Source organism: Harpia harpyja, chromosome 14 (assembly GCF_026419915.1).
Source record: "Harpia harpyja isolate bHarHar1 chromosome 14, bHarHar1 primary haplotype, whole genome shotgun sequence".
NCBI lineage: Eukaryota > Metazoa > Chordata > Aves > Accipitriformes > Accipitridae > Harpia > Harpia harpyja.
This window is the reverse complement of record NC_068953.1, coordinates 3,953,238-3,978,833: the sequence shown is the minus strand read 5'-3', so window position 1 is coordinate 3,978,833 and position 25,596 is coordinate 3,953,238. Positions and strand designations below refer to the sequence as shown.

General features: G+C 49.8%; 1 protein-coding gene across 2 annotated transcripts; it reads right to left on the bottom strand.

Moving 5' to 3' along the window:
- Positions 1–5,391: 5,391 nt before the first annotated feature.
- On the bottom strand, positions 5,392–24,187 carry CACNG5 (calcium voltage-gated channel auxiliary subunit gamma 5). Of its 2 annotated transcripts, none has more exons than XM_052808359.1 (6): positions 18,777–24,187; positions 11,725–12,070; positions 10,876–10,962; positions 9,964–10,104; positions 9,177–9,322; positions 5,392–8,754 (listed from the first exon to the last, which is right to left on the bottom strand). In XM_052808359.1, the coding sequence occupies exons 2-6, from the start codon at positions 11,930–11,932 to the stop codon at positions 8,497–8,499; spliced, it is 840 nt and encodes a 279-aa protein (XP_052664319.1). In that variant the 5' UTR covers positions 11,933–12,070; positions 18,777–24,187; the 3' UTR covers positions 5,392–8,496. The 2 variants fall into 2 exon arrangements, with proteins under 2 accessions (XP_052664319.1, XP_052664320.1); XM_052808360.1 differs by having other exon boundaries at positions 11,725–11,959.
- Positions 24,188–25,596: the final 1,409 nt, after the last annotated feature.

Genomic DNA, 25,596 nt, shown 5'->3' with positions numbered 1-25,596 from the left:
AGGGCAACCTCTCAGCCCCATCGGAAGCAGCTCTGATTTGCCCCCAAATATTTTACTGGACCAAATGAAAATGTGGGTGTTACTCCTGAACACACCCATAGACCCCCTCTAGGTACATACCGGGAGAGGGGCTAACGGCTCTTGTACTTCAATGCCTCGTCTTCTCCTCTCGTGCAAAGTGATTCCCAGCTTGCTCAGGAGCCTTTTGAGAATGATAATTGGTAACACAGGCTTGGAAAAATACAAATATACCAGAGCTGATAGGGGGCTGGGGGGGAGGAGAAAAGAAAAAGCCCCCAGGAGTGCGGAGGTGGCAGTGTTATAATCTCAGGCTGTCATCAGTTTAACATTATTAAACAACTTCTTAAAATAGCAGCCATAATTATTCCTATACGGAGCTCAATCTGGAGACTTTTAAGCGCTTTCACTCCTCCCCTGATTTGCTTGACTTTCCTGCTCCAAAACTGGTGGTTTGGGGCCCCAGGTCCATGGCAGAGGAGCGAGGGACCTGCCTGTCTGGCAGCAGGGCTTTGCCCGAGGAAGCCCGGGCATCAGCCCTAACCCAGTTTCGCTAGGCTCAGCTCTGTTGACATGAATGTAGTTTTTGTTGCATTTTTAATTGCAAAAATGTATTTACATGAATAAAATACAGCTCAGTTGGGGATATGACCTACTTTTTATGGGAAGATAAAACAATCATAGGTTTGTATTTTTATTTATTTCATTTATTTCAACTGTTCAAAGTCAGACAGAGCGGCTGAAGCAGATCAGTAGGAAATCCACAACCACCAGGATGCTTTTTTCTGTAAATAATCACATTCTGATTGAAATGACAGGGAGCTGCTACATTTCTGTGATGAAGCCTTTAACCTTCAGATCAGTAGAGCAGTTTTGACAGTACATAATTTATATGGAAATAAATAATTTGAAGGGGATTTTATATGTACGCATTCTCCATGGCTAGAGAGACCTTCTCTGTTTATCTAAATTATAAATAACACCACTAAATAATATATAATCCTATTGTCCTGGACAAACACGGGTCATTCCGAAGTTCGTTAAGCCCAGCAAGAACTGGAGATGCTCTCTCAAGGAACAGACCCTGTAACTCCTGCTAAAATAAAACACAATTTGCTTTTCAAGGGTAAATAAGAGCTTTCACTCAGATATTTGAACTTGTCTAGTATTGAAGCAAGGCAGCTTTAAAAGCCATATTATTTCAATGTAAGATGTTGGCTGGGCATGATGCAGCCTTGGCAAGTGCCACGGGATGCCTCATTTATCCCCTCACTTACAGCAGCCTTTGATGAGCTGAGCTGGAGACAGATTAAACCAGCATTAAGGCCCACACAGTTATGTGAATTCTAAACACCATAGATTTACTTATTAAATGTAAAGAAATGAGCAGGATCTGACCTGCGTTGACATGACAGCATGCTGAGACTTATGACACTGCTGCTTCTTGCTCGTGTGCGTGACACTGATAGTGTCCCTGGCTTCAGAAACCTCCCATTTTCCCATGGAGGTGAAATCACTGAGCTCACCTCCAGAGGAGCTGACTGACATTTCGGTACTTATTCAAATTAGCTGTTATTAATTAAATAACACCTTTCAGCTTTCTCGGCAGATTTTCCCCGTGAAGTTGCAGCGGGAAGGCGGTGTGTATCAAGACGCCAGGCAGATGCAAGAACCTTAGGGTTCTATTTTCGTGAACACACACCTCATTAAAGATGTTATCACTAAGGGAAAATGAATTTATGGTCATGTCTCTTTACTATCTCCTCTTTTGTGCCTTCCAGCTCCTCTAGCACAGAAGCCAGCTACCAGGTGCTTTTAAACATGCCCACGAGGACAGCTCTTGCTCAGCAGAGCTTCGCTCGGGCTTAATTTTGGCTCTGAGATGGATCCTGCTGGAGTCCAAGGGATTTCAACACGTGCCTACGCACTTCGTTGATTAGCAACGGAGAGCTGAAGCTCAGGTCTGGGGATTTGTCTACATGCAGATTTACAGGTGCTGGATGGTCGTTGGGACTAGTTGGGGTAATAGGGACTTTGTTCCAAAACGAGCAGTTTAAACAGAACCCAAACGCGCTGGCTCACGCAGCCCTTTGAGCTGCATCAGCCTCGGTTTAAGCAGCTGCGAACCTGAACGGGCCCAAGTCATCAAACACCTTCTCTGCACCCCAGTCACACGTGGTTTGCCTCTTAGAAAAATGAATTCGCACTGCCCTAACATTAAAGATTAAAAGCAGCTGCATCTCATCACAGCCAGAAGATTTATCTGGAGCTGATGACAAAAATGATGGCTTATTGGGGAATAACCTTGAATGCTGGCGCTGCGTATTTTCGAGGCGCATTAATCACAATTTGTGTGTGAATACTTCTCCTTTCACTGGAAACGGAGAGAGGGGTGAGGCTTGGGGATTTCCGAGACGGTTTCATTAAAAATGTCGGACAGAGCCTGCAGAACACTGCGGTACAAACTGCTCAGGGCTTGAAAACATCCAGTTAGAGCCAATGTATTCCTCAAATACAGCCCTTGGGATAGGAGTCTGGCAACACAGCAGAGTGGGGCTAATCTTGCGGTTGAAATACAGCTTTCCTGTGTTGCAAATTGTAATAATATATATATAAAAAAAGAATGTTTCCCCTACAAAGTTTACTAGAAGACTGAATTGGCCAGCGACTCCAAGATGAAGTAGTGTGAAAACAAGAAGGATGTTGGCACCGTGGTGCTACACACCGACCGCAGCTGCTGCAGCGATGGGCACCAGGCTACAGGACAGCAACGCTGACAGCGTCATCTCTTCTTCATCCATCTCTATTTTCACTGGAATCATTTGTGGCACAAGCCAGCGTGAGTAATCGGCTAAAGGCCCTTCCGTGCATCCCCCGTAGGGACACGGGGGCACAACTTATGAGCGCGCTCAGCCCTGCAGTGCCTGTCACTGAAATCAATGTGACCTGGGCACATATTTTGCTAATCACACGTTTTGCAGCCGCGGGGAGGGCCAGGCAATGGGCAGTCCCACGCCGCCCAGAGCCACCTCTCCTTTCCTTTCAAGGCTTACATCTGGGGGGCTGGTTTGCAATTAAGGATACACATGGTAATCGCTGCAGCCATCGCCTACCCATTATAACCACTGCCCGCTGAGGTCACTGTAATCCAAAATCTAAGGTATATAAGACTTTACATGAAGATAAAGCAAAGAGGCAGCTCTTCCCTCTCTATAATCTACTGTATCCATGGGAACAGGTTGAGATTTGATATCTACACAATGGCGATAGACAGAAACCCTGCGGTGCAGGGAGAAAAGGTCAGCTGAGCACCCCGGCCGTGGTGGGGCATGTGGGGTGGCACCCACTGAGCAGCCGGGGTGCTGGGGACACCCAGCTCCCTGCCCCACGAGTCAAAGCTTTAATGTGTACGGGACAGCTGAGCTGCAGCCCATTTGCAGAAAGAAAAGTTAAAAGAGCCGATGTGGTTCTCGGGGAGGGAATGCTGGCAGAGCAACCCGGCCCCTGCAGCAAGGGATGCTGCAGCAGGGTGAAGGAGACCCCACCAGTTAGCCCTACAACTGGATGAGGAAAGCGAGGAGCGAAAAGGCTGTTTTTTCTAGTTAGGTTTGAATGTCAATCTTTTGCAGTGGGGAAAAAAAATTGGATGTAAATAAATAAGTCTTATAAAGAAGGAAGAAGAAGAAGAAAATAAATATCTCTCAGCTACTTCTCATTAGTGGAGGAGTATTTACTTGGGTGAATATTTTTCCTGTTCACACAGCATCCCCACCACAGACATGCTGGTTCTGCACAGCTAACAAGCTATCAGCAGGGAGGAATAAGACTATTTAATTTCTTAGCACACCTTGAATAGCCCATGGGGCTAACTCACATTTGGGAAAATGAATACACAACCCTGACAAATAGCATTAATAATGCAACACAAGGACTCGCGAACAGAGCACCGTGTACTAGAAACCCCCAAACTGCGTACACCGTGCCTGAGTCAGCTCTTTACCCTACCACAGTGATATGTAGCTGAAACCCGCCCTAATAAAATACCTTTGGGTCTCGTCTGCTCAAAGCTGATGAAGGGGCACAGGTCTTCAGTCCTGTGTCCAGAGAAGACAACAGCAAGGTTCATCTGAGGCTTCCCCAGCTGTAGGGATTTACTCTTCCCCCTCCCAACCAAGCAGCAGCTCCATACCATCCTCCTGGGCAAGAGCAGGACCAGGTTGCCCCAAAACACCTGCCCAAATCTCACCTCGCCACAGCAGCACCTTCACCAACAGCCAAACCAGCTCAGCCGTGCTCTTGGTCTGCATCCCTGCCCGGAGGGGGTCACTGCCCAGCGGGAGCTCCTGCCTCACCTTAACCTTCCCAGCAGCTCCTCGTGTCCACTAGCAACATAGATGCAAGGGCAGCAGCACTGCAGGGCATTTCAGCTATACCTATACGTAGGTTTATATCTAGAGATATATTTTTTTTCCACTGTGCAAGAAAGGGTTCTGAAGCCACAAGCTGCTCCAGCAGCAACTGAGGGAGAACATGACCCAGCACAGCCTTATTATTCCTGGCTACTTAATTACTGCTCGTGATTGGTCTCTAATGAACCTCTTGCATCCATACCTCATGATTCAATAAGGGTTGTCAGGATGCTTCTAACTAACGGGCAAATGGAACCTGTTCCCACCAGGGCTCCATCACACCTGGGGCCATGGGAATGACATGGTGTAAGGGTGAAACAAGGAGAGAATGTCCTGGGGGTGGGAGGGGAGATGCTGTCAGAGAGAAGCTTTCATGTCCCGGGACACACAGGCAAGAAAAAACCTCTCTGGGCTTACAAAAGGGCTGTTTAATTCAAAAAACCCCAAACACACAGTGGGAGGGTGGCTCCAAGGAATTCCCTGAGAAAGTCTCAGAGCACCCGTCTTCCCAACCAGCGGGCTGGGGGCTCGCTCGCCTCCCACGTGCAGTTTCTTCAGTTACCATCCATTCCTCCCAGTGCCGTGAACTCCATATGGCACCCAGGCTGTGGGATGGATGGATGTGCTGCGTGGGAGGCTGATGGCAGGGATAGAAAAAGCTTCAGCCCGCTGCAGTTCCGAGCAGCACCAGGGAGCAGCAAACTGTGCGTGGATCAGGCAGCACCGGGTTTTTATTTAACCCTTAATCCCAGTAATTTGCTCTAACGCTATAGTTCAAGCAGACACAACCACATGCATAAAGGGTCTGACACAAATTAGTCATTCATGCAAAACAAGAGATTTTTTTTTTTTGCTTCTAAGTGCAAACAATTTTCTGCCAAGCGTCAGACAAGCAATTACCTTCCTACGGGCCCATGAGCAGCTTGACTCATCCCATCGGGCAAATTTAGGGACTTCAGCTTCATAGGGGTTAAACCTCTAATTTAATTGCTAGTTTATCCTCAGGCTCCACTTTTTATTTATTGCAATCCAAGCAACAGACACAGAAAGAACACAGCGGGACGCCAGCACTGAAACAGGGGTGGGAGAGAGCCCAAAGGAGGCAACTGGGCAGTGTTACTCAAGGAGGGAGGGATGTGGTGTAACAGAGACTAAGGTGGGGTGAAACCATGCCAGATGACTAGGAGAGGTGTTTAAATGATGAATAGGTGTCCTAAGAGGGTACTACATCTATTTACTGAGCATTTATCGCTGTGGAGAACGTCAACCACAGGGTGATGCTTGGGGGGAGAAGGACCTCGCAGGGTGGCTCCGCAGCTTGCCCCACCACCTCACCCACGCCACACTCATGTCTCCGTGCCTCAGAGGCTCTGGAGAAGTTTCTCCCCAGTCAAGGAAAGTGTGATATTGGCATTTAGAGGCCCACAGTCATCCATGCCGAGAGCTGCTGCCACACCGGGCACTGTTAGGGGGACAGCAACACCACCCGAAGGCACAACCACTGTTGCCCGTGCTTTACCAAGCACCACATTTTCCTGCCCCAAACCAGCATTTACTGAACCGACAGCAAACACTTATTTTGACAGATTTCTTTTGGCAGTTCTGCACTTACTTACAAAGGGCTTGTGCTCACTGGGTGAACATGTGAACTCCTGGGCTCACAAATGCAGCCACATGATGAGAATCTCTCCAACGAATTGAAATAATTACTTTCCTAATTTGCCCCTAGACTCTGCTAAACCTTCTGGGGCCTTGAGGAAGGTATGAATTTTTTTTTTTTTTCCTCCATTTCTTCTGCTTATGTAGGCAGACATTTTAATTTATAAAATGAATTATTCTGTATTTAATCAGTACAAAGGAAAATTCCACTCGGGGACAGGGACGTCTCACGATGCTGCACAGGATTAACTGCACTAAATGACTCCCCAGCGTGGGAGAACGTAGCTGTGTGGGACAGCCCTCACGCCTCTGAGCATCAGCGATTTTGGTGATCCCGAAGGTTTCCTCTTCCAAGAAGGGCTGAGAATTATAAAGGATCCATCAAGGGGAGGATGCAAAGGCAACTGTGTCTGAGCCCCCAGAAACCGCTAACATCAAACCCAGCAAACTAGATTGGGCTCTGCAAATGCGAGATCATCATATGTGAACTCCAGTGCTTTCTTGGAGCGTAATTCCCACTGAATATAGAGATCCCAGCAGAAAACTGATGGTTTATCTGGCTGGGGTGAACAGATAAGGGCCAGCAAGCTTTATCGCTGGATGGTGGGGCTGGTTTATGCTTTAATGCTTAAACCTTCCCAGCAGTGAACCTGTCACATAGCACTTACAAACTGGGTTTTAAAATGAGAAAACAAATGCTTGAGGGTAATACAAAAACTAAGGGTAAATACTACTGTGTATACAAAAGGATGCCCTGGTTTTAAAACTTAGCAAATTAGGAATCAGTGACACTAGATATACATTACTTGCTTATCTGAAGAGACTGGAGAGGAAATAATCCTGTTCAAGAGTTGGCTGGATATATAGGCTTGTAGTGGGGTCCCACAGGATGGGCATCAGAGTTGACGCAAGTAGTGGTGCTGCACCAGGACTTGGACCCTATTTTGGAGTAGTTTATAAATAATACATGATAAATAAATAATAAATAATTAAAAAGAGGTGTAACATTCATTACATGGTATGCTACAAATGAGGTTAAAAGTGCGTATATTCTATTTGTTTCAACTACAGTAAGACAAAACAAGCTCAAATATACCAAGAATCCCTGGAAGGTTTTGTTTTACAGAAAGGAAATTTTCAGAAAGGTTTAAAATAACAAGAACAGAAATAAAGTTTGGACAAAGCTCTTTCTCCTGCGAGGGGACAAGCTCATGGCTTGCACAGGAGCGCACGAGGGAGCACAGCTTTTTCCTCCCTGCCCTTCATTTTCAATCAGAGTGATGCTCTAACCCTGGCAGCTGTCAAGTCTTCTAAGACCAAAATGCCAAAGCATCATATGAAATTTTAAAACTGAAAACCTCAAAATAAGGTTCATGCACACACAAAAAACCCAGCTAAAATACCATTTTCTTGCCAAAATGAAATATAAGCCAACTACTTTGCTACAGTGGACTAGTGCCATTAATTTCAGCTACATCACTTTACACCGATTTGGGATCTTGCCTTTCACCAAAGTAACTTGCACTTCTGGCCATAATTTCCCCTAAGTCCTGCGCCTAATATTTCCCATGGGAAGATTTTAGGTAGTTTCCCACTCAACGCTGCACTGAAATTCTCCCAGTCACTCTTCAGACTTCCAGTCTATGGGATGGTGAAGGAAAGGTGGGTGCCTGAGCCACCCCGACAGCCCGGACACCCCAGGGCTCTAATGCCTCCAGTCTAACACGGGATATTTAAGCAACAGTTTGCAAGTGGCCATAGAGAAACAACCACCCGCTTGTGTCTAAGCCTGCTGAGGTATAGAGGAGAAAGATGGCTATTTCCCGTTACAGCCTGGTTAAAAGTGAAATCCAGCAATGAGATATACCGATCAGTAAATATTGAATCAAGACAAAATTTATATTTTTCTAATAATGGCTATTTCTTGGAAATTTACACAAATCTTTTATGCCTGCAGGCACTTAGGCCAGTAAATTTATAATTAAATGATACAGGCAAATGCACAAACTTTTGCAGCCTACCTAAACCAAAAAAACCCCCACTTTTTTTTTTTTTCCTTAGTTCTACTCTATTTTCTTTTTTCTGCTCTCAAGTCCAGCCCTGGATTTATCCCCCAGGCAGAACTGCTGTTTGCTCAGCGGGATGAGCCGAAAGAAGAGGACTTTGGAGAGATTTTTAGTTATGCAGGGAAGAATAATAATAATAAAAAAAAAACAAAACCAAAGAAAGGAAAATATCCCAATTCTCTAGGTTACATTATTGGTTATATAACCAATCTCCCTGGTTATATTTATGCTCCTATAAATAGAGAATTGCCCTGAAAGAGTGGCCTGAAAAATAAATGACAAACGGAGCCAGGACGCGGCGACTGTCGGCGCTTGGGTGGGAGCGGGCGCAGGGGTGGCGGGGCTCAGCACGGGGACGAGGACATCTGGTCGTAGTCGGGGCACTTGAGCAGAGCCGGGTAGTTACTGTTCATCTGCAGGGACGCCTCGCTGGAGATATCCGAAGGGCTGCGTCCCCGCGCCCACGCGTCCGGGTGCAAGAACTGCCCCGAGTAGTCGGAGCAGTTGCTCAGACGGGGACGGTAGAAGCCGGGGTGAGGTCGGTAGATGTCCTCGGCCGTGTATCGCTTCATGAACAGGTAAACGGACATCACCCCGGCGCTCTGCAGGGGAGAGAGACACGGCCTGATGCTCACCCTGCTGATGGCTGCCTTCTCCACCACCAAGAAAGCAGAACAAAAATATAAATCCCTTTTTTTGCTCTACTGATGATGCACAAGGGCTCTCGAGGACGGTCATTTCACTGCCCTGTGCCCCGGGTCCCTGCAGTAAATAAGGTGGCACCACCGAGTCTCCTCCTCCTCTGCATCCATGCTTGGCATCAAATGGCAATCAAACGCCCCATCAGTGCTCCAGGCCTGGGGACTGTCCCCGCTGTATATGTCTCCCACCATACTTTATATTACCCATCTGCCCTCATAGCCTACTCTTAAACCCCATCGGAGTCCTCTTTTTGCTCACAGCCTCAATACCCGCCCCGAGAACAGGATACACTCATTACAGGGATGTGAGAGCTCCCGGGTACCTCCGTGAGAAGGAACGAGATGGCAGAGAAGGCAAATGACCATCCGTATTTGTAATTGAAGAACGTTTCCGAGTCCTTGGTCCTGTTCAGCATCTCGTCATTAATGCTGGATATGTAGAGGACCAGCCCCACCACCAGGGACAGACCTGGGGAGAAACCAAGGAGAAAGATGGTGGGAAACGCTTTGGGGATGAAGTCGCTGAAGAAGTGCCTTCCTTTCGGACCTTACTTGTGGGTGAAAGCATAAAACTGTGGAAGTGTGCTTGAAATAATTGGGGAAAGAGGCAGTTTTCCTTCAGAGCTAACCCAGGGCACTCCTCTCATTTCAGTCAAACCGTTACCTGCTCAAGCAAGTCCGTGTGCACCGTGTAGGAGCTGGCTTCAAAGCTCAGCTGTCACAGCTATTTGTTTAACACTAGCACAACACCATGAATAAAACATTCACTTGTCTCACGTAGAAACATCCCGACTGAGCAGTTTGAAGTTTCGGATCTCTCCTGTGACCGATGTGCCATGAGTGGCATCCTCTCCCCCAGCAGCTGCTCCTGCAAGGGTTGTGGGTGCTTTCCCCCACATCTCCTTGCCACTGCCACAAACGAGTTTTGCACCGGATGATTTTCCATCCTGCAAAGCCCAAGCAGGCTGCGGGGCCGAGCCAGGAGCCCCCGTGGGTGATGACTCCAACGAGGAGCCACCACAGCGGGTTAGGAGAGCACCAGCAGCTACGAAAGCAAATGTGTTCCAGGCTCAAGGATTTTCAGGAGAAAAGCTGGCTAGGAAAACTCACCTGACAGGATGAAGAATATCCCCGAGACGAAGGCGAGGATGGTCCTGTGAGGCCGAATGTGGCCGATGTTGCTCAGGATGAAGCCGATGAACATGAAGAAGAGGCTGACCAGAGGGAAGGGGGTGGCAGAGCGGATCATCTCTGGTGGGAGAGGAGCAGAGGAAAGCGAGAACAGGTCAATCCTCCCCACAGAGCATGAGAAATGGGCTCAGCTGGGTGAGATGGCTCCAACCCCGCTGCTCTCTGACCACGTTGTGCCCTTCCTCGCTCCTGGTTAATGTGGGTGCCCCTGCGCTGCTCCCCAGCCCCTGGCAGGGCTACCCCTCTTTGCTAATGAGCCGAGTAAAGAGGTGACTCTGGCTGGCTGCGGAAACGTCTGCTAATGTTTGCATTTCTGAGGGTTTCTATGTGAAGTCTTACATAGGAAAAAAACATCGGAACCTGCACTTTTCTTTAGCTTCACTGCAAACTGTTTGCTGGACACTTCTATTTATTAAATCAGAAATGACTGCAGTATTCACCGTGAGAGCTGCGACACTCCATCCTTAATTCGTCCCACTATGTAATGTGTAAAATTGACTGCTACAGCATAAATACAGCTGCAAATTACAGACGGGAGGCTATAAAGCCAAATACTTCCATAAGCATCAGCGCTGAATAGCCAGTGACAGGAAATTGTATGGTGTAGAGCCTCTGTGAGCATCCTGCCATTAGAAAGGGATGTCCCCAAAAATTTAGGAGCACATTGGGTAATCCACAGAGCAAACATGTAGTTGCATCCCTGCATGGTAGCACTGTCGAGGAACTAGGAGCTTCTTCGGCAAGGACACAAAGAGGATTTCTTGGGGGATCCCTAGTGACCCTTTGGTGCTTTGCAGGATGCAAAGGGTAAGACCGCACCGGACCACTTACTCAGGACATTGACTGTGGATTCGGATGTCAGCTGGATGTTCATGGGCATGACGTATTCGATAGTGAAGCACCGGCCACGCTCTTCACCTGCAGCAAACAGAGACCAAATCACACCTGCAGTGTATTTGTTTATTTTTGGTGGGGGAGAGAGTGGCTTTAAAATTGGTTTCAGTGCACGCATAAAAACAATCTTGCTTTTTAGTGCTGCTTGCATCTTAGGTGTCAGTGTTTGGGGCTGAAGAAAGACATCTCTTAACTACCATCTCCCTTGTGCAAAAGGATTCCCTTGTACACAAAAATGTGAACCCTGAAGCCAGAGGGTTTAAGGTCACCCCGGGGTGGTATCAGAGCTCCTCACTCCCCTGACTTTTTCAAAACAGAAGTTCAAACTTCGTGACATTTCAGATCGGTCACTTTGAGATTCCCATTCCCTTGGGTTTTGTTCAACTCCGTCCCTGCAGCCAAGTTGCTTCATCAAACTTGGCGCGGACGGAGGGAACGGTCCAGCTGACCTGAATCTAAATGTTGCAGGGACAAAAAGGAAAGTTTTGAGCTGCTGCCCAAGGCGCTGTGGCCGCAGTGCTGGGATGGAGCGGGATGGGGGGCAGCGGGGACTGGCACAGCAGCAGCAAACTCACCCAAAGCCTGCATGCAAAGGCACATTTATCCATCTGACTATTAAAGCTGGGCATGGAGTGATGGCGTTACTCAGGTTGTGCCTAAGTTTGGAAGCAGAGATAGTCAGAGCCTCTAAAAATGCTATTTTCCCTGGTCCTTTCCCACGGTACGACACCGACACGCAGCAAACATCACCTTAGCGGGGGACGTTTTTTGGGAGGGAGGCCATACCTGCCAGAAAGCAGACCCTCCAGAGCCCCGAATGCAGCGACAGTTTGATTTCCACCGTCTGGTTTTGGGGCTGGACGATGCCCTCCTCCAGGTAGAGCCAGTAGTCGGTGCTGACGGAGATGCCCAGGAGGCCGAGGCCGCAGACGGCGAACACGCTGCTGAGCAGGGTCAGCGCCTTCCTGCCGCAGGCGCTCATTCCCAACAGCATAAGGGGCCGAGGCTGGAATGGGGACAGCTGCCGGGAGAGGGGACGCAGCCGTCAGCACGGAGCCGTCTACAGCTTTTTTTGGGGGAACGGATGTGTCAAAGCTTTGCCCTCTGCCCTTAATTGCTTATATAGGTCGAGCTGAAATAAGTAAGCCATTAAAACAATCACAGCGGGCCCTGACAGATGGACACTTTGAACTAAATCCCACCCGACTGCTGCCCCGCGCCGGCCCAGGGCTCGTGGATGTGCCGAACGCCGGGTGCCGGCGCCGGGGTGGGATCGGTGCGGGATGGGCTGGCTGGGAGCAGCTCATCGGCTCCCGTTTTATTTGCTGCAGGTGAATTCCTGCTGACCAGCCAAACCTGGCACGCGTCTCCCCAAGGATGGAGCCGAACCGCAGCATCTGCCATCCTCAGAGCCTTACCTAACGCTCCCACGAAGGGCGGCAGCACGAGCTGTATCTCCTCAGCACAGGAGCCTGTCGAGGCTTACGGACACCGTGTTAAGGGATCGTCAAAGATACTTTCAGCTGCTGAAACAAAACCCGCTCCCAAGCAGCTCCAGTCACCACCTCGCTCCCCCCAGTATTGCCATTTTTCCTCTTCCAAGGTAGATCTACCCATTGGGGGATCAAGATCCCGACTTTGCAAAAACCATGCTATGTTTACGCACGCTGACACCATCAAATGCCTCGAAGCAGAGCAGCGCGATGCAATAGCTTGCCTTTTTTTTTGCTTTTTATTGCGCTTGCTGGATCAGAGCTGCCAGTGCCGGTGTCGGCTGAACACACACACTGAACTGGTCTAAACTCAGCTTGTGCTTCAGGGGGAGGCAGGGAAATGGGGCCACAGAGCTGCAGTCAGGCCCTGGGCAAACATTAAAGGAAGAGGCGAAAAAACTTCCCTCATCCCCATGTCGCTTATAGATGGAATCTTCTTTTTTTTTTTTTTCCTTTTATTTTTGCTAATTTGTGGAATTTAGCAGTTCTCACAGTGCCCTGCAGACTGATAAAATGTCACCAGAAATCAGAGCTCTTGGTGCAGCAGAGAAAAAGTGCAATTAATATGGGGGGGGAGGGCCACAGAAATGAAAGATTAGAGGAATAAGAGCAAGAAGGAAAAGATACGCAGGAGAGATGGTCTTCTGGGGAGTGGGAATGAGGCAGATGATAGCGCTATTGACTGCTTTTATAAAGGCAGTATGAATCACAGAGAAGTGCCCTGTCATGTATATTATCTAAGGCACATTTTGCGTTGTTCGGCACCGCAAACAATAAGGAAAAAAAAATGTAAATCCAGCTAGACAACAAAAGCTACCAAATTTAACACAGTAGCAGCGGGAAGCATCTTCCTTGGGCTCCCTTAAAAATTGCACAAGGCTTGTTCGTGCCACGTGAAGTTTCAAGGGACAACAAATGGGAAAGGGCTGGGGGCAGAGCACGGCGTTCCCCCGCCACGTCCCACTGCCTGGGAAGGAGGGCAGAGCCCTCCTAAGCACACGTTTCATTTGAAACACCAATTCCCCAAATAACGATGGATAAACAATAGAGCCGGGGGCACGAATGTCGTACGTCTCCCCCGGCGTCAGCTTTTGAACCTACGCAGGAATAACTCCATCACGCCATACTCGCAGCCGGTGTCTGCTATCACGGCACGCATTGGTGAATGGGCTCTTGGGAAGAGAAGTCTTGTTGCTATTATCACTGTGGCAAAGGTGGTGGGATTTAGCGATTAAATCGGCTCCTGCCTGGGCCGGGAGATGACGGCTCGCTGTTCTGACATGTCTGGCCGGCGAGCGGACTGGAGGAGGGCTTTTTTTCTTGCACCTCTGATGAGAATATATTAATACTTACTCGCTTACAGTGACTCTCAGAGATGCCAAAAGCCCTCATAGCTTGTACTTTTACACTTGAAAGCCTCCAAAGATAACGTTCTGCCATAGCTCCCTCATGATTAATACAAGCAGATGATGCTGATAGTTATTTCTTGCCACTGAACCGGCTGTGAGCCGGGCTCTCTCGAGGAGCTCTGTGCTCTTGCAGAGCCCATCCCTGGCACATCTATAGCACAAATGCACAGCACCAAGGTCCCCGACAGCCTGGTCCTGGGCTGATCTTGCAGTAAGTTTCATACAAGATCGATGTGAAGGAAAGTTGTAGTTACTGTGGAGTCCAAATAACTGCATTTACTGAATGGGTGCAACACCCAAGGCCTGTCTGTACCTTTAGCTCGCTGCTCTGGGCAGCAATACGAGAGAAAAGCGGGGAAGGTTGCTGAAAAGGTTGCAAATTCTTGAGCGAAAGAGAAAAAGGGAGAGAGAGACTTTTATTATCGCATCCTACCCTGAGTCCAAAGCAGACAAGTACATCTTGGTAGGAAGCAGATGTACTTGCACCCTCAAGCGCTGCAACAGCTCTGACAATTCTCTCCCATATGAAATTAAGGATTTGGCTCTTCCTACGTTCACACTGAGCCGTTTCCCAGAAGGTACCGACCTACGGGAAGGGGAGTGCTGTCGCTTACAGACAGCCCAAGAAAATGCTCCAGCTCACGCTGCTGCAAGCTTTCCACCTTTGGCTTTGCTAAGAAGCCTCATTTCTAATGTTCTTATTTAGTGTTTCCCTCAGCTCAAGAAAAGCAGGATGCGTTACCAGGAAGGACACCTCCCTGCCAGGGGTGCGAGGAACGAGATGCGCAGAGGAGATGCTCAGATTTGTTTTTCCTCAGAAATTAGGAGGCAGCAGCTAAAGAAGAAACTGGTAGCTATGGGGCAGAGAAGCACGTCCTGCAAAGGTAGCCCTGCACCTTGATATCCTGAGGACAACCTTACCGTCAAGGGGAGAGACTGGCAGCGCTGTAGACATTAGGACACCACTTTACCCCTTCACTGGATGGGGATATGCCATTTCCCATCTCTTTATAGATCCCATTTCAGCCAGCAATATGACCAGGCAAAGCACAGATCCTCTGGCTCATCAGTTGTCCCTAACTCAATCAGAGCCATAGTTTCTAGTGGCTGCCTCAAAATGAACAGTGTTTACTACAAGGTGTCTCATCCCTCTTGACATTTTGGTGCCAAAATGGTAAAAGGAGCTGGAGTCTATTCTTGGCTTGTGTATCATCAACAACCATCCTTCCTGCACAGTTTTCGTTAATAAGGAGCCAAAAATCAAAGTAGGGAGTACATGAAGGTGCAGATAAAGCCATTCAGAGGGAAATAGCTAAGTATTTCCTGTGATTTACTGCCTATCAACTCCAGGCACTGAAAAATATACCCATTTGGCATCATTTGTGTTGGTCATTGGGGTGACACTGGCAGCAGGGAGAGGGGTCGGGCATCAGAGTCATGCCTCTCAATTGCCTCATTTCTTTTCTCGCTCACACTTCAATTTCCATGTAATCACAGATGCATTAGAGAGTGATCCCTATTGCTGCCTTGCTGGCACATCAAATCGAGCCCAATGCGGTGGGGACAGGAGGCAGTGATGGTGCAGAGCAGCCGCTTGGAACAAACCTTCCCTTATGTCCAGCGCCTGGAGAATTAGCAGGGCTCCCAAGAGAAAGATTTTTCAAGGACATGAACAGGAGCTGGCTTGATTTTCAGCAAGGATTTAGTCCCCAAGTAACCTTTACCAATTGTGTTATGCTTCCTACAGCTGAAAAGGTGATGCTGTTTGGTTTCCAAAAGTAGCTGTATTTTAAATTAAATGAATATAGCCCCAAAGATTTCCAAGAAATAGGACCTTAGAACTGTTCCTGCTCCTTCAATCACACTGTGCCTTCTGGTAGTAGTCCAGGGAATAATAAAGGCAGTCTGCAATGTAATCTGCAGTCCTCATAATGAATTTCTTTTTGTCTTGGAGCCATAGCTTCTGATGGGAATTGCACATGGCCCTCACCGGGACTGACCCCTTCGGAAAATGAAATGAATATTGGCATTGTTCCTAATGCAGTTCACCCAGATTTAGGAGTGAGTTGAAGTCCTTACCTATTACTCCACGGTCACAAAAAGAAAATATTATCCTGGTCCAGATTTCTGAGCCCACCCCTCCGTGACCTAACACTGAGCCCAAGCCACCGCTCTGGGCTACGTGGATGGACTGAAATAAATAAATACATTGCCAGTCAACTGCCTGCACAGGGTGGGTCCTATCAATAAATCACTGCTCCGAGTTCAGTGGAAAACAATGCTCCCTCCTGCCCTGGGTAAAGGTAGAAAGAACAGGGCCAAGCCAGGCCAAGGAAGCAGCTATTGATTTTTTATGTGGCTAGAGCATCATTTCCAATTTCCTGACATTTGTGAGGAGGGGAAGCACTGCCAAGGTTATCGGCGCAGACGGGAGGGAAGGTTTTGTTTGTGGAGCGGTGCTGGGATCCAGGACAAGCCTGGCGACCTGCCTCTGCGGCTGTGAAAGCCTGGTCCCTGCTGCAAGCCAAGGGCAGAGGGAAATCAGAGGTTAAGCCATGGACCTGGAGCAGTGGGAGAGGCTGAGCAGAACATAAAGGAGAAGGAACGAAGCCCGGTGGAAGGGGGGGTAGGAAACCACTGAGCGAGCGATCGATGTACAAAGAACATTGGGGACCTGGGTAAGAGCTGGCGAACACAGAGTGTGAGCTGCGATGGAGCTGAACTGAAAGGACCATCTCCCACTAAGCTACGACAAGAAAATCAGGCTGCCTAAAAATAAAGGGCCTTCAAATAGCACGATCTCTTCCTCAGGACACAATGCAGGCCACGAACGTGGGCAAAAATAAATAGGTCAAGGAGAGTGGCTCTTTCAGAACTGAACTTTTCAGAGCCAGCAGTGCTTGGGCAGGCAGGACCGTGCCAGGGAGCTGGCTGAGGCCACCACCGCATCGTCACCCTCCTTCAGACAGCACAACGTCACCCTGCCTCCCTCGTGGGCAAATCCAGAAAAGCCTGATTTGATCATTAATAACCACAACGGAATAGAAAGGCGGTCACAAAATGGCATAGCAGCTCCCACTGAGCTTACGGAGCTCCCAAAGGGTGCAAATGCTTCGGTCATCAAACAGAGTGTGCAAGATGCAGCCTGTGTCCAGCTGACTCGAACTGATGCTCTATCGGTTCGCAGAGAGGGTTTTACCAGTACGAGGAGCATGTGGTGAGATGACTTTAGCTACAGCCGGGCGTACGCAGCTCAGCAGAGGAGAGGAAGAGGAGGAGGTGGTGTGGGCAGTGCCCGCTGCTCCGTCTGGGGACCCAGGAGAAGCAGCTCCGCAAACCTGACCTGGAAAACTGGGCGATTGGCAAAGATAGTTTTGGTTTTGGAATTACCTCTTGGGAAGCAACAGCCCCTCCTGAAGCTTGGAAAAGGTGTACTGCAGGTAGGAGAGAAACACAAAACTGCTCTGCTTCCATACAATAGCTAAAGGAGAGCAGGGGTGGCTGCAGAGAAAAGCAGTATCTCCTGGGCTGGTACGCTGAGAGGGAAATGGCCAAAGGGGACACGCGTCGGAGCTGGTCCGTAGGGCTCCCCGGAGCCCTGTCCTGGGCTGCCAGCACCCACCACCTCACATGGTACATGGGAAGACAGAAATATATAAGGCAGCTTTACAGAGCTGCGTTAGTGTCATATAGAAATGTCAGCTCGATTTCTGAGAGAGAAATTATGTATCGGAAAAATTAAGTACAGGAATAAATCTTTTTGATGTGGAGGAGGTTTAGCCTGATATTAAGAACTGAAACAGTCCATCCCATGGCAGTTTGAACAAGCACTAGTAACTGCAACTACAAGCAGCCATAAACTTCAAGAGGATCAATACTGGACTTGAAAGCTTCCCCTCGGCTGCTAACAGCGATGCTGCGCAGCCAGGCCCGCACGCAGCGCTGCCATTACAGCTGGCTAGAAACAGGAGCACTGAATCAATCGAGCGCACTGGGCTCACAGGCTCTCCAGAGAGGGTTTTTAAAAAAAAAAAAAAGGCTGCTTATGAGTTATTTAAACCTAGATTGAGCCACAGCAATCATAAACCTGTTAATTTTTTGCTTGTCATCGGACACAAGGAACACCTGAAATACAATTGGAAGAAATGATGTGTGGCTGCCGCACACTGTAATGCTTACCACTAACTAACTTTATGAGTTGGGCTTTTTCTCTTAAACTCGACTTCCATAATTTTTCTGAGAAATTCCCCCTTTCCCTAGCACTTCCCGTGCTTCATTCTTGTCCAAGTTATTTTTTCAAGCTTGATCAAAAATCCTTTTGTGGCAGTGCAACAGTGAAGGAAATGCTATATAGAAAGTACCGTATTTTTCTGCTGAACCCACAGCCTGCTTAGTGAACCCCCAAGGCTGACCCATGGCTGCTCTTCCCTCTCCTCCTTCGTTACCATACAGCAGCCTTTTTGCTGTGGTCTGCTCAAAACCTGCCCTTTTTGCCTGGGTCAGGTTTGCAAGGATGGTTGTTACTGATTAACTGAGCCCACCTTCAGCTCCAGCACCAAATACAAGGAGATCAAATGATATACCCAAGGTCAAAGGAGAAGCAACTGAGATTTATTTCCCCAGCCCTCTAACCGGACACTTTCCCGAACGGGCAGCCTCTGCCGTGCCCGTGCCGCCGTGCTCGCCGGGGCAATGGCTCCGCTCCAGCTCATTCACACTAATGGCTTTGGATGATGCCAGCAACTTTCAACAAATAAAATCATTGACCGAACAGCCTCCCTGGTACCGGCTCACAGGCTGCTGGCACAGCCCACGTGCGTACAGCTAGTGCTCATTCACATGGTCTTTCTGGATCCACAAATATCCCCCCCCAAACCTCTTCTAGAGCACATCCCTCCTGCGTGCCTCCTTTCTCCTTGGTGTTTAAGGCTCTTACCTCTTTTAATCCCAGCTGAAGCAACGCTTTGGGAAGTGGAAAACCTGTGACGCTGGCTGTGAAGGTGGGAAGCTCACGTTCTGGCAGACCGACCGCGAGGCAAGCGTCACAGCGAGGAGGGTCCTCGATGGATGCTTCGGCTGCTGGACGGCTCTGGGAGGAGCTGGGAGTGGGGTGGCTTTGGCAGCGGCAGGGGAGAGCTCCTGGACCGTAGGAGAGGACGCAGCCTCGGCTCTCCGCCTCCGACCGACTCACACGAGGGATGTACGAGGCTGGGATGCAGGGACAGGCGGATGGCAGGCTCCGTATCCACACACCGGCAGCTCCTACCCTGTGGTTTTGTAGGAAAGTGTTACACAAAGTGCATTTCTCAAGAGGGAAATAGCTAAAAATCTGAGCGTGCAATATTGCCCATGCACCCAAGTCCAGTTCCCCAGGACTAAACTATATATATACACACACAAAGTTTCCATCACTAACAATAGCTGAGCCCTTTCCTTCGCAGAGCCCTTCCCAATGCCCTCTCACCTTCTGCATCTCAAAGCTGACATACAATATTCACCTACTTGCATCGTGTCAGAGTGCTCGCAGTCAGGGACATGAGTCAAACTGCTGGTTTCAATACCCTGCAAAGAGCTACAAAAGCAGAATAAAAGGGGGATTTCTAGTGCTGCAAAGCAAACCAGCTGGCGACTTTGCTATAAGATCTGCAGAAATCTCGTTACTGTGTGCTGCGCGGAGCGGTGCTTGCCTATTAACCTCTGCGTGCCGTACATTACAGGTTGTACTTTATATCCTAAATACAGAAACTCCAGTAACCTGACGATCCAGTGACCCTTTTCTGGCTTCAGCGTAGTCCTTCCCTCTGCTCACCTTGGCTGGCGCAGAAGGAGCCTGAGCAGACCCAGCAGCAGGGATAAGCGAAGGCAACGTAATCTCATGGCGTATGCGATGGCTGGAGGAGAGCAGCTGGCTCAGCTGCCCGCATCCACTTCACACCAGGACCAAGGCTGGGCTGGTCTAAGGGAATATTAAATCTTTAACAGTTGGTTCTTGTTCACTTCCACGTGTCATTTAAGACGGCACAAAGTCCTGCAATGGCCTTGTATATTACAGAGAGGAGAATAAACCTCTTCCTTGCACAATGACAGCTTTTCAAGGTCTCTGTGTCCTTCCAGCGGCAAGGCAGGTCACAGCATGATTGAAGATCTCAGGCGCCTTTTCCATAAGATATTTATGTTGTTGAAACTGAAGTGGGTGTGAACAGAACCTACAAATGCAGCACAAGCCCTGCAGGAGCCATGTATTATGAATGCCAGCGCATGAAATTTCTCTGGGCAATAAACTTTTATGGCTATAGAAGGTCTAAGAAAAGCCCCAGCTAGCAGCCCAGGTTTCAGGAGATGTGGCTGCTCCTGCCAAGCTGCTCAGCAGAGAGGGGCTAACACCCCCGTTTCCTTCCTTTCCCCTTAACAATCAGTGTATGACAGCTTGAGCTAAATTAAGCAGTGCTGGGAGGTAAAAAATAGCATCAAAAGCTAATTAAAACTCTTCCACCTCCCCCGTGTCGGTGGCGGAGAGAGGCAAGCCCCGGGTACCCGTGCCCACCGCGGCTCTGCCCCTGCCGCTGCAGCTCTTCTCGCCAGCGCTGGCAGCTGGAGTGGTTTTAGGAACACTTGCAGTGTGATAAATCAGAGAAAGCAAGAAATCCCCCGAGTGCCGTTGGCGTCTCTGAAGGCCACAGACAAGCGGCACGTTGGGCAGGCTGCACGCACCGGCCACCGCCGCCGAGACTGCCTTCCCCTCGACGTGATTAAACACGATTGCTAGTATGAAGCAGATGCCTTGTTGGCCAGGAGATTACATTCCCCTTTCCCCACTTAGAAAGCAGCTTTACAGCAAAGCTTCTGAGTACTGAAACGATGGCATAAAGAAAGCTGAGAAGGGCTGTATCGTCCACGCCTCAAGCAAATATCTTAATAACCCAAGTGCCATTCGTGGCTGCCATTAAACCCGGTTACCAAACACAAGGGCTGCTCCATCCAGCTTTGCTTAAGCAGTTTGGGACACAACTCCTCAGATGCCGGTGGTGGGGTCTTGGTGCACAAGCTCTCCAGGTCTGACGCTGAGCAGCTGCAGAAGTTTGGTCCCATCTTCACATAGGAAAGGTCTTTGCTTTGTGTAGCTTGTTGGGTTTAATAGTCGTGTTATGTGATCTTAAAGTACATAATCAGCATTTACACATCATTGGAGATATTAAACTCTTTACTGCCCTGATTTTAGCAAGATTCATTGCCATTTCCAGGATTTAACTGTAAATGTCCTAGCAGACAGGGTAGGAAAAACCATGCAGGGCATGAAGCAGCCTGAGCCCAGGCACAGGGAGCATGGCCCGGTCAGAGGAGCGCGGTTCGGTACCAAGCCCAGCGTGGCCTCGGAAGGACATCGGCTGCCTGCCCTGCTCAGCACGGAGAAGCGCAGCCATGTCCTGGGAAAGTCTGTGGGAACAGGCAGGGAATAGACTCGGTCTCATTCTTTCTCCATCCTTCCCCCAGACCAGCACCCATTACCAGGTGAAACTTGGTCTGACTGTGTAGCTGGTCTTTACCTACACCCCTCTCCTATTCACACCGTCCCTTTGTATCACCATGCGGCACCCACCCAGCAGCACCTCTCCTACCACCTATAGAATGACCTGATGTTTTCTCCTCCATGCAGTCTGTAAGCTATTTTACAGTAAGAACTGTAGAACAGTTGACACACATGATGCTGACATTGCTTTCTTCTTCAGCCATCCCCACCCTCCTTAAGTCGTTGTACAGAAAAGGGCAGTTTTGTCCCAATTTCTTTCCTGCCTGTAGCTCACCTTTTCTGTGCTTCAGGAGAGACGTGCTGCTTCCCAAGCAGCAACTCCAGCATCAGAAGGATTTAACACTTTCCAAATCACTCAGTTTTCTAGGTTGGGTTTGCTGTGTTGCTTCTGGCCGTCTGCAGCTTCCAGGGTCTCCCAACAGCACCCAGCAGAGGACCGTTTTCTATTGAATATAAAGTCAGTGCAGCTCTGAGCATCCCTGCAAGAGCCACCACCACTGAGCTGCCATGGCAGCAGGAACCAGGGGAAATCTGACATGAGGGAAGCTGGGGATGGCAAGAAATGAAAGCAGAGCCCCAGCTTGGGTCAGGTATTTTGGCAATGCTAAAGGCAAAACTTTCTGTTCTTGTAGAAAGCGATGGCAGCCACCCTCACTTGGGTAAAAGGCACGGTGGCAGGAGACGAAGGGAGAGCAGCCACCAGTCCCACCACGGCTTCACCCAGACCCTGCCGTGGTCCTGGGAAGGGCTCTCGGACAACGGGCTTCGAGTCATGCTTTCAGCTGTGAGGCAGGCGGGATGTTCATGGTCCGTCCCTCCGTAAGAGCCGGTGGAGGATGCTCCAGGATTTCCCGTCCCACCTTGTGCCAGCACCTCCCGTGGGCCCCCACATCAGTGCTTCTCACCTGGCTCCGGTACAGTCTGCAGTGTCTTGAGCATCACCTCGGTTAAGTATTTCCCAAATAGTTAAAACATTTTTCTTCTGTGATATATTGTATCCCAGTCCCTGAAGTCCTAATCCTTACAAACAGATGGCTCAGCTTTTGCTTGGGACATGGCACCCAGGGAGTGACTTTGCCCTGGGAAAGGGAAGACTGGAAAACTCTTCCTATCTGCATGTGTCTAAGCAATGGTTGCTGTTTCTGGGCTTCCCACCCCCCAGTTTTACTAATTCTCTACTGGGTGAAGCTTCAACTCCTCCTAATCCATCACATGCCTGTGTGAGTCTCACCTGGGCTTGACGTTATGTTATCAACCTCCGTTGCTGAATTTTTAATAACCAAACCCATACAGAGACTCCCCTCCCATCTACACCCGACTTTCTGACTGCCACAAAAAGGGAGGTTTCTACCCACCACGCTCACAGCTCTGCTCTCCCTGCTGTCCTGGGGGCTGGAAGAAGGTGGGGGGACACGGATGCCCACCCAGGACCCCACTGCAATCCCACGCTCGGGCCACATCTACCAAACATAACCCACCGCACCTCTCTGAGCAAGCAGAGGTATTCCCAGCCAGAGCTGCCACACAGACAAGGGACATCTATTGTAACCAGTGTTTAATGTCCCCTGAGAAGAAGCCAGGGCCATGGGGCTGCCCACTTGTAGGGCTTCGAGGGTGAGCAAGGTCCTGCCCTGGCAGACCTGAGCCTCTGCTCCCTGGGGACGTCACCCAGCAGCACTGGATGGGCACCCAGTGGGAAAATGAATTATCCCCAAGTTGTCTTGGGTCAGTGGATGCCATCTGCCGTGGTGCTCAAATAATCCCCCTCTCAGTGCAGCCATGAGCACCACTCTAATGACGTTTTTCACTGATGAGCAACGATACCTCCCTCATAATAAAGGAAAAGCTGCAAGTCCCATCTTCCAAAGGGACCAGACACAAATCCCACTCATCTGTAACAGCCCATTTTCCAAGCTTGATGATGCATCAGTGTCGTCCTCTGACAAATTCCATTTTCTCAGTAAATATTTTACTATAAATGTCAGAAGTTTGTGGCTATACAGCGATAAAATTGGTGTGAATTTGATTCCAAATCCTCTTTCTAGAGCACACCTAGAACCCCAGTTCCCTTTAATTTCCGTGAGATTAAGATTCCCAGATAACTTTTGACCTAGACTCCATCATCTAGTTATTTTAAAAATGCCATCTTAAACCCAGGGCTTTAAATCTTCCCAGCTGACTTATGAAAAGCTCCCGGCGCTCTCTCCAGCCATACGCTTGCGCAGCTCACAGCTTGCCGATACCGTTGAAGCCTCTGCAGGCTTGTGCATTATTTCCCTTTTGTATTTTATATTCCCTTCCCTCTCCATAAATGAAGCTGAAGCTGCAAATGCTGCGGTATGGATGCTGCCAGGTGGGGATTCATTCAGCTCAATGAATATATTCAACAGCTACAATAATACAGCAAGGAACTGGGGAAATATATGCACAGAAGCATTTCTGTCCCCTGGATGCCACGTGGAGCAGCCGCAGGGCGGCCAAGGGGAAGGCACGATGGCAGCGGGACGAGCGCTGAGAGCCAGTCTCCTGCCCTTTGGCTTTTTACGTGGGTCACAATGCAACAGACTGAACCAGTGCCCTGAAAAATCCAGCAACAGATGAGCCTCTGAAAGAGGCCCAAATGCACGGCACTTGTGAAACCAAAGGGCAAAAGTGGTGGAAATGTGGGAACGCTCCTCCTGCAAAGCTGCCTGCCCGGCTCACGCCACCGGCACCCACTGCTACTGTACAAAACTCAGCTGAAACACTCTTTTTCAGCTGAAATACTCCTTTTCAGCATTCCTGCTGAAGTAGTGCCGCTTTCAGCGAACGCAATGCCCTTGCTGCCCTTCCCAAATGCTCACCTCCACCACACAGGCCACCTATCGCCTCCAGCGAGGCCTCCTCTGTTGTCCTCTCCCCCACGGAGGTTTGGGGGGTGCGAGGGACGCGGTGGGGACAGCGGTGGGGACAGCGATGCTGCAGGTCAGACCCACTCTCTGGACACCGCCGAGGAACCTCAGCTGCTTCGTGCCTGGAAGAGCCAGCCCTAAAAGCTGCAAAAATCATCACGCGTCAGGGGCTGATGAAGTTTTACAAAATGCCAAGCAATTAATCAACAGCTGAACGGCGTGTCAGAAACCCTCTCTGCTCACTGCTGTGGTGGCTGAAATACCACATTTCATGTTTCACCACCTTTCACAGCATATGAATAAGTAGAGTGCGGAGAAGTGAAGACAGGCTCCGTGTCCCCATTCGCCTGTTCATATGGTAACACATGATCCAGTTTTGGGGTTTTTTTTTGTTGGGTGGGGTTTTTTTTTTCCCCTCTACTTTACTTCACTTAACAACCACGTCAGGTTTTTCTCACATAGCCTCACTTGAATTCACACTCCCTTCTCCCAGGGGTTTACCACCCTGAAAAACATCAGCAGCCCCTGACTTCCAGCGGACTTTCTATTCCCTGTGAAAAACACGCTTCCTTTTCCCACTCAACCTTCCAAAGTCACCGGTGAAGAGAGGGATGCTTCCAGTGCCCAAGAGACGCCCTCTGTGTCCCAGCAGCCTGGGGGACAACAACCCCTGGGATGATTTACCGGCTCCCCACCTGCAAAGTCCCAACCTGGGGCTATCACTCGGGGCTCCGACAAACCCCGGTTCCCGGCGGAGCAGGGACGGTGCAACCGGGCGAACCGCTTCGGCACGGCGGACCCGGGCTCCGTTACCGGGGCCGGGCGGCGGCTGCTGCCCGGGGCGGTTCCCCCCACCCCGGTGCCTGTGTCCCCCCCCCAGGGTGCCCGTGTCCCCTCCCGGTGCCTCTGTCCCGCCCCCCCCCCCCCAGTGCCGGTGTCCCCCCCGGTGCCCGTGTCTCTCGGTTGCCGGTGCCCCCCCCACCCCGGGGGGAGCTACCGAGGGCACAGCCGGCTCTGACTCCAAGGGGAATATGGAAGAATATAGAAATATATGCCCTGAAGCTCCGCACCGAGGCGGCGGCTCCCAAACACCCCCCCCCCCCTCCTTTAAACTTTCAGGGTTTTACACCCAATTCGGGACACCCCCTCCTCCTCCTCCCCCGAAGCCACTTCCAGGACTACGTTCCCCCCCCCCTCCCCGGGGCAGCCTGGCTCGGACATGGAAGGGACCCCCCCCCCCCAGCCAACCCCCCCCCTGCCCCGGTACTCACCGGCACCGCGGCCGGCGGCCTCGGGGATGCTCCGCTCCGCTCCGCTCCGGGGAGGGCCGGGAGAGC